Genomic DNA, 22,735 nt, shown 5'->3' on the forward strand with positions numbered 1-22,735 from the left:
CCTCATAATAAATTTCCAACTGATTTACAAATTCATTTGTGAAATGGATTGCTGTGAACTGTATGCCAATGATTGACATGATCAATAATATGGTAGTAAACAATACATTGTATTCTAAAATGTAATGCATTTTAATTATCTGAATATTTTTTATTTATTATATATATATATATATATATATATATATATATATATATATATATATATATATATATATATAATTTTAAAATATTTAAAGATAATTATGTATAATTATATATTGATATAAATATGTATAATCATTATATATTGAATTATTGTTATATAAGGGGCTTTCTCAGCAAATATTTGTATATGCGATTAATCGTGATTAATTAATCGGGACACAATGTAATTAATTCGATTAAAAATGTTAATCAATTGACAGCCCTAAAATATATATATATATATATATATAAAGTTTTATATTGATTGCTTGCAGTAAATGCACTCTGAACACTTAATTAAATCATAGACTATGTGGATTCCTAACACTGTTGTTCTGATCACATCTGTACACCAAATTAAATCACATAATTTTTTGCTACATTACAGCTTGTGGATTTCTATTTATATCTGTATCACCAGAAAAATAAGAGACACTTGGGCAGGCCAATAAAAAAGCAAAATAAAAAAAGAGCAAAATAATCCTGCTTTTCACAATGAATAATGCCAAAAGCTCTGGTTTTGTTCTTTAGCCATATTAAGTGTATACTTTGGCTCAGTACTGTATCCAAGTTTTGCATGATTTTTAAAGCTGCTCCCAAGGCCGATTTGTATGCTTTGTATGTTGAGTAATACAGAAAGATCTGACAATCTTGAAAATAAAAAATAACATGATTTCACAATAAAACTTTGGTTTCTATTTTCCTGATGTTGCTGTGAGAACGTTCAATAAGTGCGTAACGTTTGTCAATGTCTTGACCACAAAACAAGTACAGAACCACAGTGAGGGATAGAGTTTGCTTTCATGTTTCTTCTTGGCTTCTGAGACCTAGTCCTTAATAGCAAGTTGTTTGGTACAAATGCATCTGCTGAGAACATACATGTAATGCAAAGTAGTTATTAACTCTGCTACCTGTTAAATATAATGTAAAAGTTTCCATTCATAGTATTAGCTTTCCAACTTCCAGTAATTTTAGTAATTATTATACATTGATTTAGCATCTGTTGCAATTTAACCACTTTTGTCACTTGCTCATGTCACTTTACAATGTGCATGTTTGTGTGTGTGTGTGTGTGTGTATGGGGGGTGGCGTGTTTGGGGGGTTTACGAAGAAATTGTTTAGGTTACAAACTGGTAATTACAAGAGTATTATGCTATAAATGTGGTTTATGAGGAAATTTATAGTGTCCCCATAATTCAAATCACTTAAAAAAACATATTAAAGAATGTTTTCGTTTTTTTATGTAAAAATGCAGAAAATGTTTTGTGAGGGTTAGGTTTAGGGGACAGAATCTATAGTTTGTGTAATATACAAAATATATGAACTGTATGAGCTCTTGCACATCCTAGTGAATTTATGCAGCCATGTTGGGTCAAAGTCAGTGGTCAAAGTGGAACCATATAGAAGCACAAGCTCACCTGTGTGGAGACTCCGGATCAAAGCAGGTCTTCGTGACATCGGTGACCTCAGGATCACAGCAATCACCATCATCATAATCATAGTGAATTCTGTTGCACTCTGGGTTGCAGACTCCATCACTCCTCTTCCAGTTGTAGCAGGGCCCCATGCGCAAGCAGTCACCCCCATCATGGCCCGTGAGAGGATGGTCACACTCTGGATCGCAGTGGCGGTTCCCCACCTTGGCAATGTGGCAGGTACTGAGTATGAATCGGTATTGTAGGGAGGAGTTGTAGATGGTGTGGATGCTGAGCTCCAATGTGATGTTATACGCCCGAAAGGCCTCTTCCAAGGCCATGTGTTGCAGCTGGATCTGCTGCAGAGAGACCGTGGGATCACTACCATCATCCTTGCAGATGTTCACAACACGGTAACGTAGGCGCTTCTCTGCCCTCAGTTGCCAGTGCTGGTTATAACTTAGGGCAATGTCTGCATTGTCACATATGGTCACCCCACATGTAGGAGGCAGAAATGAAGACACACGCTGTTGCTCTGGAATGGGAAGTGCCACAATGGATGGGTTGTGACGGTCTTTGTAAGGCACCCACTGATGCTCTACCTCTGAGAAATCTGCCCATTGAGCCAGAATGGGGTCTTGCATCCCTGCATTGTGGTGGTGAATTTTAAGGACATCTTCATGAGAACGTGCATAACCCCATAGCACAACACCTCCTAAATGCCCTCTGAAACTATGTTTGTTATCAGACTGGTCCCCTCCCAGCAGAAACAGGCGACAGGTCTTGATGTACAAACTGTACAGGTCGCCTGACTGTTGAGTGCTCTCACCAACCTTGGAGCCATCTATGTAGAGCACCATCTTGTGGCCATCATAACTGGCCACCAAATGAGTCCAGCTGTTAGGCTGGTAGCGCTGATGTCCGGTGATTATGGTGGATTTGAGGGCACGGTCTGTGCGAAGAGAGAAGAAAAACCTGCCATCTTTTCTTCCAGTAGAGTCTACTGTTCGAATGCCGACAGACCAACCTTTTTCACTAAAGGGATATGAACAGTTGTCAAACACACCTAAAAAAGGAGAACAAAGAAGAAGTCAATTAACAAAAATGGACATTCATCAAACCCCATGATTTAGTAATTGCCATTCAATTATCTTTGGGTTTAAGAGTTAAAGTCATTTTCATTCCAAAAATCTACTGATATTCCCAGAAGCTTTTCCTAAGGAGCAGTCACATATGGCAGCCAGATGTTGCGTCAATGGACAGAGAGAGGTCAGGGAACCCCTTCACCCTCCCAGAACACACGTACATGTGGGTACATACACACTCAGAAACATTATTCCCTGAATACTGGAGAAAGAGAGATGGGCAGTTTTAAACACAATATCCAGAGGAACATTGGACCATACTGAAATTTAATTAATTGGAAATGTCTCGGCCCCTGCAGACGTGTGTTGGTGTGTGTGTGCGTGCGTGTGTGTGTGTGTGCGAGTAGGTTTTAGAATGTGACAATATCTGCGTGTATCAGCCCTGAAGTCGAATGATTTTGAAGATAAAGCTTTCCAGAACACTATCCACTTGGATCATCCATTAATTGGCTCTATATCTCTTCTCTCCACCAATAGCTGGTGTGTGGTGAGCATACTGGCGCACCATGGCTGCCATCGCATCATCCAGGTGGATGCTGCACACTGGTGGTGGTTGAGGAGAGTCGCCTGTTCACTGTGCAAAGCGCTTTGAGTGTAGTGTCAGAAAAGCGCTATATAAATGTAACGTTCATTCATTCATTCATCATCACAGAAGAATTGTATTGCTCAGAGATTGCTCTTCCATGGCTCACCAGACTTAATGGAGTTCTCAGTCAGTCATGTCTCATTTAAGTGTCACATTTGTCTCAGATGTATACTCTTTTTAACTTTTATACAGTATTATACAGTATATATTTAGCACAGCCAAGATAATTTGGACTTGGTCTTATCTTTTGGTATCTTGGCAATTTTGAGAAAGTGGAGAGAAATTACATTGCAGGAGACTTCAGATCACCCAAAAACTCTGTATCATTTACTAGCCTATATGTTGTTCCAAACACATATGAGAACAAAATAAGATGTTACACAGAACGTTGATAACCTCAGTCACCATGCACATTAATTGCATCTGTTTTTCATTTAATGAAAGTGAATAGCGACAGTCTGACATTCTGCCTAACATCTCTTTTGTATTATATGGAATAAATTAAAGTCATACAGGTTTGGAACTCAATGAATGTAAATTAATGATTTACATTTTTTGGCTAATTATCCCTTAAGCAAAAGTCTCCATTTGAGCTCCATTAATCTCATTGTTGTCTAGGAGAAATCCTTGACTTATTAAAGAGATCTTATTTGTGATTTTTCTCTCCTATAGTATACTACATTTTCAGAACCTGGCTGTTTTATAGTGTCTGTCTCTCACGAAATAAAGGGCTGTTAATAGTAGTACCTCGGACTGGGCTGAAGTGCTGAGTTTGGCTTAAGAATGTTGTGCTGAAGAAATACTTTTATGGTAACCTTGTATGATTGATAAGTTCGATAAATATGTTTGTGTGTGGGCGTGTGTGTGTGTGTGTGTGTGTGTGTGTGTGTGTGTGTGTGTGTGTGTGTGTGTGTGTGTGTGTGTGTGTGTGTGTGTGTGTGTGTGTGTGTGTGTGTGTGTGTGTGTGTGAATGAGAAAGACAAAATGAGGCATTCTGTATAGTATCACTTATTAGATAAGTTAGCACTGAAATGGTAACTTCCAGTAAAGCCTTTGAACTCATTTGGCAGAATATGGAACTTTTTTAAACTGGCTTTACAACAATAGATTTGTCCACTGATTATCAAAAGAAAGCGATTGACCTCAGAAGGAGCTGAAGTGAATGATCAATGAGATGCATGATTTTAGTGGTGATGATGATGAATGTGCCAGTGTGAAATTGTACATCAGCTGCTCTAATTTGATTAAAGTTAAAGTGTGTAATTTTGTTGAATGTTTGATGTTTGAGTATTGTCCTCTATCCAAGTTAATATGCAGAGACAACTATACTATACAGTATAATATCTCTTTACACCAATGTACATCACGATGCAGATTTAAAAGCATCAAATTTCTATTGCATAGATCAAGACATCAAGGTAACTTTAGAATTCATAATGGAACAAAAAAGTACTTATTTGAAAAAGATTTCTACCAACAAATCCAAGGTACTGCGATGGGTACACCACTAGCACCAAAATGCTAACCTATTCATGGGTAAATATGAACAAGACTGCATTTATCACAATAAACCTTTTAGTTCATACATTAAATATTGGACACAATATATTGATGAATGTTTTATGATATTGACTGGTTCCGAAAAACAACTACAGGCATTTGATAAGTTCATTAATTACAGAATTCTTCTATAAAATTTCTAATGGATAAGAGTCGTGAAATAATAATTATTTTGTTTTAGGAATGCCCAATTCCCAATGCAGTCTAAGTCCTCGTGGTGGCGTAATGACTCGCCTTAATCCGGGTGGCAGAGGACGAATATCAGTTGCTTCCGTGTCTGAGACCGTCAATCTGTGCATCTTATCATGTGGCTTGTCGAGCACTTTACCACGGAGCGCTTGTGGAGGCTTCACGCTATTGTCTGCGGCATCCACGCACAACACACCATGTGCCCCACCGAGAGTGAGAACCACATTATAGAAACCACAAAGAGGTTACCCCATGTTACTCTATCCTCCTTAGCAACCGGATCAATTTGATTGTTTAGGAGACCTGGCTGGAATCACTCAGCACACCCTAGATTCGAACTCACGACTCCAGGGGTGGTAGTCAGTGTCTTTACTCGCTGAGCTACCCAGGCCCCCACAATACATTTTTTAATAAAGTTTTTTTTTAAGATGAATGAGTTGTTACATACAACCATCTATCATAAGCCAACAGATACAAATACATATGTTTATATGTTTATATAATGTCTCCAGAAGCAAGACATTTTAATGAGATGGGTCAGAGCATTAAACAATTGGAATGCATTGGGATGGAGGAAGTTCAAATATCTCTTAGAGGAGGCAATTTAAATAATGAAGTGTTAAAACATGAAGCTTTTTGGATTTATACACTCAAAGCACTAGCCCCGAATAATCTGAAGGATTTTCCTTTGATCAAATTAAAATTAAACATTCCATAACAATACTGCCATACAAAGGCAAAACCTAGTAACTACAGCAACACTCAATCTGAGAAAAATGGTTTCAAAGTTACTTGGCTTTAATGTGGAATTTGTAGCTTTTGCAATTGACACACACATTTTCTCTGAATCTCTGCATAGTTGAGGCTAACCTATATGTCAAATGGCAGATCATAGTCTGAAGGCCTATTTACACCATATCTGTGCTGTTTTTGTGATACAAATTTCCGACGAAAGGTCTATTCACACAGAGTCTGTAAAAAATTTAACGAAAAACTATTTCACCCCATCTAGAGTAGGTGTAGAACCCCCGCTGCTGTTCTACAAACATTTTTACGAGTCTCCTGCCCTGCCCAGCACTCAATGCCAGATTGAAGGCTAGAAATGGCTTTTCTTTATTTAAATTATTGCAGTACTTTGTTATATTATCCATGCAATAAAAATAGCTGTGTGGTTCTGCAATTGTTTGCCTACAGTAAAATATCTTATGTAAAGTGTCTTTTTATGGGAAGTTTTACTATGAGCTTAGTGCAAACAAATTGCCAAACCTCGCTGCTATTTTTAATGCCATGAGAATATAACAATCACAGTGATATACATATGAAATAATGTTAAATAATTAACATAATAGGAGACCTATTATCCCCCTTTTAACAAGATGTAATATAAGTCTCAGTTGTCCCCAGAATGTTTCTGCGAATTTTAGCTCAAAATACCCCACGGATCATTTATTATAACATGTTGTAAATCAGTTCTGCCGATCCCTATAAGCAAACTATGCAGTCTGTGTGGGGAACCAACTCCCTGGGGAGGGGCACCTTCTAACCCTAGGAGGGCACCAGAAAGTCCACTGGCTGCCCTTACTTGCACGTTATATGTTATTCAAGGACCTGAAAGCAGTTGCGGAACACAGATGATTACTTCGCACTCATATCACGCTGTGACGTCAAGTTAGAGCAGAAATGAAAACCATTCATTTTGACACACTGCTTTTTATTTATAGAAATATAAGAAAGAGGAGTGGGTGGACTTTTAACATTGTAGGGTGGTTGTGTAAACACACTGCCAACTCACATTTATGTACAAACACCATGTAAAAGTGAATTTTGCATAATAGGTTCCTTTTAACACCATAAGCATTTAGTCTTGTTGACTCTTTTGATTTTATCCAAATGGTGCATGGACCCCACTCATTTATGTTTACCTGTTCCTTTTTTAAATTAAATCTCAAAAAAGAGGCCAGAATACTAGACTCGTATGTTCAGTTCTACATCTAGAGATGATTTCTCAGTGTCTTTTTTGGAGGCTTGTCAAATTTATACTTAATTTAAATTATATTAAAAGCAGAAATGCAGAAGAACATCTTGTGATGTTTAACTCTATCTGTACTGACATCCTGGACTCTATAGCTCCATTGAGAGAAAAACAACAAAATCCTAAGTCTGATCCTTGGTTAAATGACTCCACACAGGCACTAAGACGGGCCTGTCAAAAAAGTTACAAGTGTCCTTTGAAATATTATAATAATATATTGAGCGAACAATTGTCATAGACCTAGGACTCTTTTTGCCACTATAAATTCTGATAAATCCTCCTGTTACTGTTCACTTTTTTTATCAGCTACAGTGTGTGTTAAGTTTTTCCCCAAATAAAATAACTGATTTTAGACGGCTTATTGTACCTTCAGATTATGATTAATTTGATCCTCCTTGCTGTAAATAATTTTTTTTAAGAATTTGAGTTTCTTTAAATTCATGTGAGGATCAAATTAAGCAGTTAAAACCTATGTATCAGTTTGACATTACCCCTACACATTTTCTTATTCAGGTTTTTAATGTTGTTGTGCTGAGTATATTTAAATTTGACAAACAGACAAATGCAGTGGTCAAATCTCATTTTTTTTTTTTTTTTCAATTAAGGCTCCTGTCACGTATTCATGTTTTTGTACTTTTATGTTGAAATTCTTGTTTAGTTCCTGTTTCCTGTTTGTTTTGTAGTCCTTTTGTAGTTTTATTTCACAATTGGTTCTCCCTGATTGTTTCCCCAGGTGTTCCTCATTCCCTGAATGTTTCCCCAGGTGTTCCTTGTTTTTCCTTGTATATTTAAGCCCTTGTTTCCCCTGGTTTTTTTTGTCAGTTTTTACATGTATTGTCTATGCTCTGTGCCTGATTCCCTGTGTTTTTCTTTTCTTTTTATTATGAGTTAGCTTGTTCATTTTTCTGTTTAAATAAAGCTGCATTTAGGTCCTCCTTCCTTGCCTGCCTCCCCGAAATGGATCTAGCGGTGGTCTTCATCCGGTTGAGCCATGCGAACCTCCCTATTATCGAATAGTCTCATCTGTTCAGCGCTATTGCCAGATCCACAGGGCCACTTGAAGTCCCTGTACCAGATCGGCCACCTTGCTCACAAATGGACGGAATCATTTGTAAGACATGATGAAATGGATACAGAGGGGCTAAAATCGGAAATGTTGGCCTCCATGAGATCAGAGATTGGCTCAATAATACAATCCAAAATGAGAGCATTGCTGATGGAGCTGACTTTCTTAAAAATGAGTTACAGAAAATGAGGTCGGAAATAGCTAATATTTTATATATTAGCTATGCGCACCGAACTTGACAAACATGGAGGAAGGATTGTCGGCATGGTCAGACGATCCAAACAAAGGTGACCAAACCAGAAAGTCAAGTAAAATATTTGGAAGAGAAATATGAAGATATAGAGGGAAGGATGAGGAGAAATAATGTGCGGATTGTGAGAGTAGCTGAAACACCGGGTTCGAGTAGTACGATGTCGGTCTCTAAATTGCTCGGAGAGGTGCTTAAAATTGAAAGAGAGCTGCGAGTTGATCAGTCACATCAGAGTCTGGCACCAAGGCAACCCGGAGGGAATCCGCGTGCTATCGTTGTGCACATGCATTATTATCAAGAACGGGAGGAGATCCTGAAGAAAGTTCGATTGCTGGAACCACTAAAGTTCAACGGTCTTCCCTGACTTCACAGCAAGTGTTGCAAAAGCAAGAGCAGATGTCTGTTTTGGCTTAATTTACCCTGCCAAACTACGGATTACATTTAATGGAGATGAAAGTGAATTCATCGACCGTGACAAAGCCATGGACTTTGTGAAAAAACACCATCGTAACTAATACGCAGAGTCGTACAAGTGAGAAATTATTGTTTCGTGGACTAGAGATCCGCAATTGTGTGGATAAATTATTCAGAGACAAGAGGTGTGCAAATAAATTAATAACCCTCTCTTGGACTAGATAAGTGACAAGCGAGTGAATATCTGACTCGTGGACTACAGAATTGCAAATGTGTGAATAACTGATGCATGGAAATTGTTAAATTGGAAGTTGGTTAAATCACTTACGCCCTGGAATAATGTTAATGACCACGACTAAACAGTAAGGCTCTGCTTAAACTAACTTAGGGAAAATATGCTTCTTCTGGAGCCTAAGGGTACTTAGATCAAAACCTTTTAGTAGACTGGACTAGTAACATTGGTAGTAGAATTACGACCATCAGGAGAGTAGCCTAGGCACAGGAGGTTGCCACTGAGTTGTAAACACTCAGTGTTGGTTCAGACTTCTCTGTTTGTTAAGGGACATTCTCCCCCTCATGTTAAATCCCATGTTACCCCTGGGATTTGTTTATGCTTTGTTGATTTGTAGCTTCTGTGGGGCTCTAAATCTAATATCTAAAGTTAATACAGTTTTGTTTTTCAATTATGTTTTTTTTTTTTTTTTGGTGGGCATATGCACAGGCACACACACTCAGCGCATACACACATGCTGCTACCCTTCTTAGTCATCCCATGCTCCCAAACCTCTCTTAAATACCTTGATACCTTAAACAAGACAATGGGCTCACTTAAGATAATAACTTATAATGTAAATGGGCTCCAAAATTCTATTAAAAGAAAGAAGATTTTAAATCAAGTTAAATAACTTAAGTGTCAGATATCATTTCTTCAGGAAACAATTTTTTCAGATACAGAACATGAAAAATTGAAAAGGTCCTGGGCAGATAAGGATTTTTACTCGGAGCCGCGGGAGGAACAGTCTCTGGGCGAGCGGGTGGAGCTGTGGAAGGCACCGGGGCCGGAGCCGTGGAAGGCGGAGCCGTGGAAGGCGGAGCCGTGGAGGAGTCTGTACTTTAGTTCATAGAAATTTGAACTTGACATCTACTGCAGTTCATAAAGATACAGAAGGCAGATTTATCCAGGTAAATGGAGTTATTGATTGATTGGAAGTTTAATTGAGGAATATTTATGCTCCAAAAGAAGACGATCAAAATTTTATAAAAAGTTTTTGGTGTTATACTGCAATACAGTAAAGGGACCCTCTTGCTGGGCAGAAATTTCAATTGCTTTAGGTCACAGTATTTGGATAAGCAGCCGAATCCAAAATCCCCTCTCCCTAGAATGAGCAATATGTTAGTAGGACAACTTAAGCAAATAGGGTTAGTGGATGTTTGGAGACAGAGATTCCAAAATATGAGAGATTTACCATTTTTTCTGCTAGGCATTCATCATATTAGTGAATAGATTATTTATTCACCCCCATATTAGAACTATACAGAGTAATAGGTATCAGAATATTGCCGATAACACTTTCAGACCATGCTCCTGTGATGGTGTCATGGGATCTAGGTCATAGGACAATATCGAGGTAGTGGAGATTTAACACATCTTTGCTTAATGATAGCACATTTTTTACATTTATAAAATATGAATTATTGTATAATTACAATAAATACATTTTTACCTTCAAAATTAGGCATGGGTTTTAAAAAATGGGCATGTCAAGGACTACATTTTGTACATCAACTCATTAGTAAAGCCCATTTTAAGTCAATCGAACAACTGCAAAGTGATTTTAAGATTGGGAGGGGGTTGTTAATCCAAAAGAAATAGAGAATTTACTGATGAATATACAAGTGGGGAATACAGATAAGAAGTCCACTTCCAAATTATACCAGAGACTGCTGACACTACATTCAAGCAATTCCTTTGCATATAAGGAAAGATGGGAGGTAGAAATGCAGAAGGAGATTACTCAGGAGGATTGGGCAGATATATGTTTCGAGGCTCATAGGGTGACTAACTCAAACACCTGGAGAGAATTTAAATGAAAAATTATTACAATATATTCGCACCTCACAGGTTATGGCAAAGATAGGAGGAAGGTTTTCTGGTAGATGTTGGAGGGAGTGTGGAGCCAAGTTGGCAACCACACTCACATCTTCTGGTCCTGCCCAAAGCTAAAACCATTTTGGGAAGATGCAGAGATGTATTTAATGCTGATATTCCTTTTGACCCAGTTTTGGCTAGTTTAGGGGCAATACCTGAGGGTATGAAGGAAAGAAGAGTGAATTACTTACTTCAGATATTATTTGTAGCAGCCCTGAAATGCATCACATCTCGATAGCTCATGCCAGAACTGCCCACATATGAACAGTGGATCCAAAGGGTCCGTGAGATTTATGGAATGGAACAAATAACTTACTCCTTTAGACTTCAGTTTAATATTTTTGAGGTAAGATGGAGACCAATCACAAGATTACAACATAACTATGAACAACAAACCTAGTTAGGAGAGGGTGGTAAGGTGCATGACAATCATATAAATATCTATAATTCTTGTGCGTTAGTGGTTCGCTTCTATGCTTGATTTATGGACAAAATTTCTACTCTAGATCTCCATTCATTCCTACCCCCTGTTTTGTTTTTTGTTTTTTCGAGCTTTTGATTACATTCTCCTGTATTTTCCCTCCTGTTAACTATTCTTGATGTATATTTGTTAAAATATACCGTTTTTGATAAAGAATAAGTAAAAAAAAAAAATGCAGCTGCTAGACTTTTGACTTGTACTCAGAAATATGAACACATTACACATGTCTTATTCTCTTTACACTGGTTGCCAGTCCGATAGAGAATTTATTTTAAAATCCTACTTTATGTTTTTAAATCCTTGAATGGACTGGCACAGAATGATCTCTCTGACATTCTGAGTGCAAATACATCTGTTAGACGTCTACGGTCATCTGATCAGAGATTATTGATGGTTCCTAGGTCTAGACTGAAGTCAAAGGGTGACCGTGCTTTTGACATTGCCTGTCCTAAACTGTGGAATAGTTTATCAATATCCCTTAGAGAACTTTGGACAGAATCAGAATTTAAATCAAAGTTAAAAACATTTATTTTTGGGCAGGGTTACGAATGTCCTTCAAGTCCAAAGGTTTAAACTTATATATGTGCTGTGATGTACCGCTTTATCTTGCATTGCAGTTTGTTCAGCATAGATGGTAAATGGTCTGCACTTATATAGCGCCTTTCTCACACCCCAACTCGTCACATACGGACGCTAGGGCTGGACCCCTTGGCGTCACTTATTGACGTGCCGGGTGTACCTTTGGCGTCATTTTACGACGCGTCCGGTTTTGAAACATAAAAAACCAGTTGGAGGGCCATTGTAGCCTATTCCTTTTTATTTTTATTGATTGCGGTCTCGACTGTCGACCCATTCACGGCGTGAGCTTACCCGAGACGTGAAATTTCAACGCTACACGCTCCGGTTCGGAGATACATAGAAGTCTATCGGACTACCCTGCGCGTCGAAAAATGACGCCAAAGGTATACTCGGCGCGTCAATATGTGACGAAACTGCCTGAGCGTCCGTATGTGACGAGTCGGGGTGAGAATGTGTTGCTTTAACCTTAGCGGTATTGAAAGTGCTTTACATTCATTCATCCATTCACACACACACACACACCAATTATGGCAGAGCTAACATTCAAGGTGCTAGCCTGCCATTGTGAGCACCTTGGGGTTCAGTGTCTTTTCCAAGGACACTTCAGCCTGTGGTGGTGTGGGATTGATTGATTGATTGGTTGGTTGGTTGATTGATTGATTGATTGATTGATTGATTGATTGATTGATTGATTGATTGATTGATTGAATCTGAATTTCAAAAACAGACCAGGATTATGTTTTAAGTACAAAGGGTTTATGAACTGTAACTATTTATTTTCAAGTATACAATTTTCGCTGTGTGTATCAGCTGCATGTCCAATGCCAGTGTTTGCCAGCTGATTAGTGCCACCAGTGCCCTAGATTGAGCAGCTGCATAATTACAGCTCTGGAAAAAAGACAAAAATCTCTCATCTCATTGACTGATGGTCAGTCAGTTTTCATCGCAGTCCAAAGAAAAACAAAATTGGACCACTCCCCATTAAAAAAAAACTTTGGATTATCAGCGGACTATTTGTTGACCTGGTTTGAATAGCAAACACTCATTCAGAACAAGCAATCACACTTAAAAACACTTTGGTGTTAACAGGCCTTAAGATACCCGAGAGAACATTTGATCCTTGATTTTGACAAAATGTGTTGTCACTGTGATTTCATTGGTAGGTTGATTCCCCTGAAAAGTTTAAATGGCTCTGTAGCACTATCAAAAATATGTTTCTTGGACTATCACGACCAGTCCGACATAACAACATTGACTCAACTAATGGGCTGAGTTTGGGGCAGGGCTATCTGTTTGTTTGACCAATGGAAGACTGTGGTAGTGTTCAGGAAACCTCTTTGAAAAGTAATTTTTGCAATTCTGTTTGGTGGTTTAGGGGATTTGACTACACTGGGGCAATACTGACTGCCAAGCGGTGGATGTTTTTAAGATCATAGAATGGAATACAAAGAATGTTCTCTTTGAGGTCTGATAGATGAGTCGTCAGTCAGCCACATGCATTGGTGTCAGAAACAGATGAATATTATTTGCACCGCACTCTCTTCTAAAAGCATGTATTTTGGCATCACCAAGGCAGAGGAAAAGCCTCATGCAGGTTACAACCAAAGAACTCTAGGCTTTGTTCTCCTTACTGGGAATGAGTCTCAGAAGCACTTCCAGATATAATCATTTCCACATTGACCCTTTTCAGCAGCCATACAAATATGCACATTTACCTGATTATGAAAGCTCCCCTGAGGGATCCAGCACCTTATAAGATGTTCCTTGGTTTACAATACAATTTTTTTCTCAATGCAATCATACTATGTGTATTAAAATAAGTAAACTCAGTTGCCTGTCAAGACCGCATAATACAATAAACTTATCTGCATTTGTTAAAGAGATAAAAATAAAAATTCTGTCATCACTTACCCACTATCAATACCTTTTAATTAAAAATATTGATAGCTTTTACACACAACTCAGTTAACTTCACATGACAAAACCACCCTGGTTAATATTTCTGCTTTGAAAATGTTTAGAATATATCAAACAATTGGACTGGATGGTAGTTAGCTGTCAATGTGAGAACGGCATCCAGAACCTTGGTCCCGCAGACCAGCACATGCACTAAATAAGCGATTAAACAAAACAGGATAGACAGAGCAGGTGGCAACCACTTGTTCTTCTAACACCCCACCAGGTGGCGACCACTTGTTCTTCTAACACCCCACCATTAGTACTACTCATTGTTTGCACTTCGAAACTGGCTGATTATCCCTTTCATCTGCCCATCATCTGGTTTGCTCAAACAAAGGCCCGTTAATAAAACAACAAAGTGTCAAAGTAATGACAGAATACAGAGGACATATTGGATGAACTGAAGCAAAGGAATGAATTTTCTTCACCAAGTAATTTAAGTGGAATTTTGAGTGTGTGGCTGTGCGCCTTTCACTACGTCCGACAGCAGTATTTATCCTTATTAGGCATTTACTGATTATGAATTTTGAATTTTTAGAGTAATAACTGCTGTTAATAGACAATGACAAGTACCAAGCTTGTCTTCCAATTCTTACAAAACCAATTTTGTCTCTCCAGCATTCAAATCGTGCATATTTTTTGACCAACATATGGTTTGACCACTAAAATTACCTGACCTTTATCATTTATGAATACAGACTATCATTTGTGTGTGTGTGTGTGTGTATATATATATATATATATATATATATATATATAATCATTTTATGGATATTGGGCAGATTTCTATTTGTGTCAGGTACTGTTTTTAATTATTAGATTAAAAAAAATTATAATTACAGTGTACACAGGGTTTCAATAAGACTCTTAATGGACAAACTGTTTCAAGCTGACTTGCAGGCAAGTTTTACTCTCCACAGGCACTCACAAAGCACACTACAGCTGATGAAATATTTCACAGCAGAACAAAACTAAAAATGTTAATTTTAACTATAAATTCCCATAACTTTTTAAGGTTTTGTTTATTTTCATGACTTTTCCAGGCCTGGAATTTAAAATTCCCTCAAATGTTCCATGGAAATCCTGATGAGAATGATGTAAGAATTTACAGAAACACCCACCTGCTATGATGGCGGGATTATTCTGGCCCCCTTCCGGCTTGACCCACAACTCTAAAGTGAACCTAGAGCGGGGCTGTTCTATGGCAAATGCAGGGTTCATCTTTATTTGCTCAGCCTGTCCATTGAAATACAACGCAGTCATCCACTTTGCTGGGACATCCCGTACATCTGCCCTCCATAGTTCCCCAGCAGTGGTCTGCAACCCTCCTTGCTCTCCGGTGTACTCCTCACTTTCTGCTGAGTAATCAGTGTGATGGATCTGACTTTGCTCCTTATCTTCTGAAATCTCTTCTTCTTTACTGTGGAACTCTCCAAGGCTGCGTGCAACCCTTCTTACTAAGGTGGAGCTGTCTATAAAACCACCACCCTGTTCCCTCTGCAGAGATGACATGTGATTTTGCTCTGGGTGTCCTTTTATTGTTGATTTAAATGGCTTGTATGAGTCCATGTCTTTTGCTAAACTAGATGACTTAATTGTTGACACAGGGTAAGTTGCCCACTGTGCCTTTTTGATCTTTGAGATTGTCTGTTTTTCGTCTCTCTCCCATATGAAAGAATCTTCCTTTGGTCCATCATATATGTCCTTCTCATTCGTATTAAAGTTAAGGTCATCGAGCAATTCAGAGCCACTTAACCTGCTGCACCCGTTGGAACATGACCTTACTATTTGAGTTTTTCTTATTTGCAGGTCTGTCAAGTGAGTGTACCGTCCAGGCACGCCCGCTAGGGGGTAGTGCTGCGCCGTGGAGCGCGGCGGCCGCTTACGGCTGATAGAGCCGCAGCGCTCTCTCCCTACACCAGCAAGCGCTCTGTCTGCTCCCTGAGCCAGTGTCCGCTTATAATTGTTCATATTTGTCTGAGCGCAGTTCAGCGGCCATGTGTGGAATACTGCAAGAATAATAGCCAGTAGTCTAAAAAACATGATTTTACGGATTAAAGAGCACTGAATTTGAGTGGTACTATCAGTTTTCACTGCATGGAAATGTATGTTGTAGGTTTGTCTTAAGATTGAATTGCAGTTATTGGGAAGGGTACTAAAAGCTCCTTTTATAAAGTGTTCGGGATGTCTCCTAATTGCTGGCTGCATAAAATGTATTTCATATTGTATAGGTTTTCATTATATTAAAATTGGTGTGTCATTACGCATCATTTTTTATTCCATCAGTTGAAGTAGGTTTTTTTTTTTTTTTTATTTTAGAATTTTTAATGACTGGGGGAGTCAGAATTGTAAGTGCCTTAAAGTGGATAAGCTACCCCTCAACTTGCATCGCTTGCCTGTCAACAATTTATATGCAACTGGATGTCAAATTGCCTTTACTTTTCTCTCTCCACCTTCCTTCTTAAATTCTCAAGTCCAAAGAGAACATAAATTGTCTCAGGGATCTCTCCAAAGCTGCCTCTTTAGTGCGCATCAGACATTATCCGTTGTTTTTCACTTATAAGTTCATGCGCGGAATGGTTCTAAAACACGCAAACTGGACCGGTCTTGATGCATCATGAGTAATGCTGTTTACAGACTTACATAGATTGCTGTCTATATAGTATAAGATTCACTGCATGTAATTGATACGGTATATCTCCGCTGGATAAAGGTTATTTGAGGTTTTTCCACCTTTCACCGGTGCGCAGTGGGTCGTCTCCAAATGCCCGCGGTCACTGTACGACCTGCGTATAAAGCGTATAAACGTTGCAATCAAAAAGTCTGTCTAGTTTTAATTTGTAAATTGAGTTAGATAAATGGGAGCTGTGAAAGTCCCCTTAAAAAGTATTTTGTTTTACTCAAAATGTGGATCCGAATCCAAGAACGTGAAGGTACTGAAAGGAGATAACGGGTTTATCCTCTGCTCATGCGACCTCAAATGATCTGAGGTGTGCAAGCTGCCCCAAATGAAAACATCTCTTTGGATCACCTTCAGATGGTGCGTTAAACTCCTCTTGCGCTCCTTGTTTCTTTATTCCTATCCTTCTCAGTCCCGCCGCGCTCTGGGCATCAGATTTGCTGAAGATCAAACTCACGCGCTAAACGTTTTATCTGTTTCCTCCAGCCTGACATCACAAAGCCAGCCCCTATCTCAACCACTAGATATAAACCTTCACCCAACCCCAGCGCTTTGCATGTGTGCATCTACTCTCACTTTCTCCACCAGTCCCATTGACACATAGCTGTTACACTTAATTCAGAACTGTAACGCATAGGAGACCGCACATCAGTCTGATATGTGAAGAGGGAAGTGGCTGAAACACTGCACATTTAGGAAAACAACAGTGAGAAATGTATAAACACTACAGTCAAGGGTGGACCTGTGATTAAAGTAAATGCTGCCACTATCTGTGAACTGAAATTACTTAAAGATGCTTAGGTGAAATGCAAACAGACCGGTGGATCAGCTCTGAGTGTTAATTGAAAGTTTGTTTATTTGTTGCTGTTTTTTTTTCATCCAATGAAGCAAGAATGGGATAAGAAATTATTTTTAAAAAGCAGCATTTTGTGTATGGTGTCATAATTATAAGAATTGGACACAAATACAGATATTTTTTAGGACCGTTTAGTAAAGGTTTTGGAATTTACGTTGCACTCTTGTCTGAAGAACTACTTGTGTATATGCCTGGTTAAGTTGGAGTAAGTGTGTTATTTTCACATCAAACCTTTATAAAGTGTATGTATATGAATGCATGTAAGTGTCCTTACAATTGTGTTAAGTTTTGAAATGATTAATATTAAATATATGACTACATATAACAGTAATGAATATTGCTATAAGTTAAGATATATGCACCTATTCTCCACTTGGTCATCTAATGATTAGACAGAGACCTGGGGAGGCCTTTAAGCCACAGTGCCTCGCTCCCACTGTGAAATTTGGTGGAGGATTGGTGATGATCTGGGTGGTGCTTCAGCAAGGCTGGAATCGGGCAGATTCGTCTTTGTGAAGGACGCATGAATCAAGCCACGTACAAGGTTATCCTTGAATTAAATTTGCTTACTTCTGCTCTGACAATGTTCCCCAACTCTGAGGATTGTTTTTTTTCCAGCAGGACAATGCTCCATGCCACACAGTCAGGTCAATCAAGGTGTAAATGGAGGACCACCGGATCAAAACCCTGTCATGGCCAGCCCAATCTCCAGAACTGATCCCCATTGAAAACCTCTGGAATGTGATCAAGAGGAAGATGGATGGCCACAAGCCATCAAACAAAGTCAAGCTGCTTGAATTTTTGCACCAGTTGTGGCATAACGTCACCCAAATGCAATATGTGAAAGACTGGTAGAAAGCATGCCAAGATGCATGAAAGCTGTGATTTAAAATCAGGGTTATTCTACCAAATATTGATTTCTGAACTTGATTTAATAAGTTAAAACATGAATATTTTGTTGTTTAAAAATTAATGTGAACTTGCTATCTTTTTAGTTATTTTAACCAGTTATCCTTTTCTGCAATTAAATGCTCTTAGAAATTTGGGAGAAATTTTGTCAGTACTTTATAAAATAAAACAAAGATGTTCATTTTACCCAAACGCATTTACTATTAATAGTAAATCCAGTGAAACTGATAATTTTGCAAAGGCTCTCTCTCTCTCTCTCTCTCTCTCTCTCTCTCTCTCTATATATATATATATATATATATACACACACACACTCTTTATGGTCCTAATAAAGTGCCCAACGTGATCTTCTGCTGTTATAGCCCATCCGCCTCAAGGTTCATCATGTTGTGATTTCGGAGATGCTGTTCTGCTCACTACAATTGTACAGAGTGGTTATCTGAGTTACAGTTGCCTTTCTGTCAGCTTGAACCAGTCTGGCCATTCTCCGTTGACTTCTCTCATCAACAAGGCATTTCCGTCCGCAGAACTTCCACTCACTGGATGTTTTTTGGCATCATTCTGAGTAAACTTTAGAGACCGTTGTGCAAGAAAATCCCAGGAGATCAGCAGTTACAAAAATACTCAAACCAGTTCGTCTAGCACCAACAATCAGAACTCATGGTCTAAATCATTGAGATCACATTTTTCCCCATTCTCCTGACTGATTTCTGCGTTGCACTGCTGCCACACGATTGGCTGATTAGATAATTGCATGTAAATGTAGATGTGTTCCTAATAAAGTGATCAGTGAGGGTATATTATTATTATTATGATTATTATTGTAAATAGTAGTAGAAGTATATACAGTATAAACATAAAAGAGTTTGTTTTTTCCCTGTTCCTTTATCAAAAGTATTCAAGTCAAATTAAATTATCAATATGATTATGCTTTTATATAAAAAAAAATGTATGCTTCCTTCTTTTTATATTGTGGATGTTAAGCACTTTGTGACGTCTGTTCTAGAAAGGTGCTTTAGAAATAAAAATTACTTACTTATATAATTGGAGTGTAGTTCATAAAGTCATTTGGCTATGGTCCAGTCACATGGAAAGATGCAGTCTGGGGAGCCGGAATTGTTCCCATTATCATTATAATGACCAATGATAACTTTAGGTGGAAACTTTCACAGGGTACTGCAGAAATTTCATGAAAAAATGTTGACCAAAAGTCTCAGGAATTCTTAAAAATTTGACTTAAAATGTATTAGGTTTCAGATTTGCTTGTGAGTAAACTATGCAGTGCATTTCAATGCACCAGATTAATTTAATTACTGCAAAGTCAATCCTACAGCAAGTGCAATGTGTCTTCTCATCTAAAGGAATTAAATGGATAGAGAAAGGCTTCTGTTCAAAGTTCCAAAAAAGTAGGCAATATTTTTTTCCAAAAATGTCCAGGAATTTACAGTTTTTGCTGAGCGTTCAAACAAGTCAATGTAGGGCATGACAGATTGCCTGCCTGACATTAACTGTACAGTGAATAATAGCCCTGAAACAGCATTCAACAGTGCAGGTGCATATAGAGTGGTGTGACTTGCAAATGAGGAGATTTGTGGCCAGAGAGCATCTCATTCAGCATCTCAACAAAAAGATACAACACCTCACGCAGGACTGGTCATAAAGTTAAGACATGCCACTGTTTAATTTCCGAAACACACCCGTTTTCGCCCCACTGTTTTTGCCAGGATTAATTTGCAAACAGCATGACTTTGGGTAACTGGCAGTTATGGCAGGGGCCCCTTCAGGGGTAGAAAGGGTCCTAACAGTGGGAGGTAAGAATTCCGCAACCAGCCTGAGGATCTGCCTGCAAAACATTCAGCTTTTTTGTATCAAAGTGCTTTGAGATACAGCTGCGACTGTGTAAAAAAAAAAAAAAAAAGTGAATGGTCGCTCCCGGGCCTCACCCCCCACTGCAAAGGACCTCTAAGAGATTAGCCTTCATTTGAGGCTGCCCTGCAACAATCCAATTCTAAGTGACCAGAAAACGCAATGGGAAAATTCAACCTTATGTGCTGGACAAATAACAAGAGCCTAGTCCAGAGTCCAAAGGCAACCAACACATCAGGAAAGGTATCAAATTAAAAAGAGACACAATACATTGAAGATATTTACTACATATTCTACAAGTTAGAAAACTGTTATTCTATCACTTGGGGGACACAACCAATGTCCATGAGAGAGCAAAAAATTCCACAGAATAGATATTTGAAGAGATACCGAGAGTCAAACAGGTGTGCACTGTGTGAACTATAACGTCATTTCCTAGTTAGTCATCTTTGGCTTTACTTTAAGACTGGATTAATCGCAGTGCGCATCTGACAGCATTTTTTGACCAAAAGTTTTTTTCTCTATTTTTTCCCTCTTATGTCCTAGATTTACATAAAAAAGAAGTCTCAGCGAAAGCAGTAACTCTTCATCCTTAACAACCCTTAGGTCTCCATGAGTTTTTTCTTGCCCCTTTTCTTTATGCTGTGTTTAATACAGTGGCTCTGAGAAGGAATAATTTCCATTGTGTTATAAAATAAAGACAAAAAGCACTGTAATGGCTTAATTTCTGTAAGTGCATCATATATCTATTTTTATATGCTTGTATCCAACTGACATTGTTTGTGCATGTGGGTGTATTGGCGGATAGGATGTGGACAGCTGAGATTTGTTACTCATTTTCTGCATTGTCCATTAATATCAAAGACAGGCATTTGATAAAATTAAAGTGCCTAACGTTATAAAATATTTTATTTGATATTGTTTTTAGAGTCTTTGGAACTTCCCAGCAAGGGAATGATTGGTAAGCATGTCTTTATTTTCAATGTTTTTAATTATCTAACAACACTATAAAAAAATAATATAAAAAATATTAATAAAAAATGAATCAAGGCTAACCTTTTTGCCATAAATAAACAACAGAACTCGTAATTAATTTGTTTAGTAGGAACAGAGACCTGATAATAGCACAATAATGGCATAATCTCTTTGGAATGGTGTATTTTACCACTTTCATTCCAAAATACATTGTGTACTAAATAGTGGCTGACCAGTGAGTCAAATATTTCAAATATATTTGAAGTCTATTATCAGTTTAAAAGGGGTTATTTCTCCTTTTAGAGCCAAGACAGAAGCACTGAATATATACACTCACCTAAAGGATTATTAGGAACACCATACTAATACTGTGTTTGACCCCCTTTCGCCTTCAGAGCTGCCTTAATTCTACGTGGCATTGATTCAACAAGGTGCTGAAAGCATTCTTTAGAAATGTTGGCCCATATTGATAGGATAGCATCTTGCAGTTGATGGAGATTTGTGGGATGCACATCCAGGGCACGAAGCTCCTGTTCCACCACATCCCAAAGATGCTCTATTGGGTTGAGATCTGGTGACTGTGGGGGCCATTTTAGTACAGTGAACTCATTATCATGTTCAAGAAACCAATTTGAAATGATTCGAGCTTTGTGACATGGTGCATTATCCTGCTGGAAGTAGCCATCAGAGGATGGGTACATGGTGGCCATAAAGGGATGGACATGGTCAGAAACAATGCTCAGGTAGGCCGTGGCATTTAAACGATGCCCAATTGGCACTAAGGGGCCTAAAGTGTGCCAAGAATACATCCCCCACACCATTACACCACCACCACCAGCCTGCACAGTGGTAACAATGCATGATGGATCCATGTTCTCATTCTGTTTACGCCAAATTCTGACTCTACCATCTGAATGTCTCAACAGAAATCGAGACTCATCAGACCAGGCAACATTTTTCCAGTCTTCAACTGTCCAATTTTGGTGAGCTCTTGCAAATTGTAGCCTCTTTTTCCTATTTGTAGTGGAGATGAGTGGTACCCGGTGGGGTCTTCTGCTGTTGTAGCCCATCCGCCTCAAGGTTGTGAGTGTTGTGGCTTCACAAATGCTTTGCTGCATACCTTGGTTGTAACGAGTGGTTATTTCAGGCAAAGTTGCTCTTCTATCAGCTTGAATCAGTCGGCCCATTCTCCTCTGACCTCTAGCATCAACAAGGCATTTTCGCCCACAGGACTGCCGCATACTGGATGTTTTTCCCTTTTCACACCATTCTTTGTAAACCCTAGAAATGGTTGTGCGTGAAAATCCCAGTAACTGAGCAGATTGTGAAATACTCAGACCGGCCCGTCTGGCACAAACAACCATGTCACGCTCAAAATTGCTTAAATGACCTTTCTTTCCCATTCTGACATTCAGACCCTGTCCCAAATGGCGCACTTC

At 38.6% G+C, this 22,735-nt stretch overlaps 1 protein-coding gene across 1 annotated transcript in view; it reads right to left on the reverse strand.

Annotated features, from left to right (window-relative positions):
* Positions 1–16,053, reverse strand: part of LOC127649290 (pappalysin-2-like) — a 116,111-nt gene extending 100,058 nt beyond the window's left edge. The window contains exons 1-2 of the mRNA XM_052134334.1: positions 15,132–16,053; positions 1,604–2,666 (exon numbers count right to left, since the gene is read on the reverse strand). Coding sequence (XP_051990294.1) covers positions 1,604–2,666; positions 15,132–16,053 — 1,985 coding nt within the window. The remainder of the gene's footprint in view (positions 1–1,603; positions 2,667–15,131) is intronic.
* Between the last annotated feature and the right edge of the window lie 6,682 nt (positions 16,054–22,735).

This window comes from Xyrauchen texanus, chromosome 9 (genome assembly GCF_025860055.1).
Source record: "Xyrauchen texanus isolate HMW12.3.18 chromosome 9, RBS_HiC_50CHRs, whole genome shotgun sequence".
NCBI classification, from domain to species: Eukaryota; Metazoa; Chordata; class Actinopteri; order Cypriniformes; family Catostomidae; genus Xyrauchen; species Xyrauchen texanus.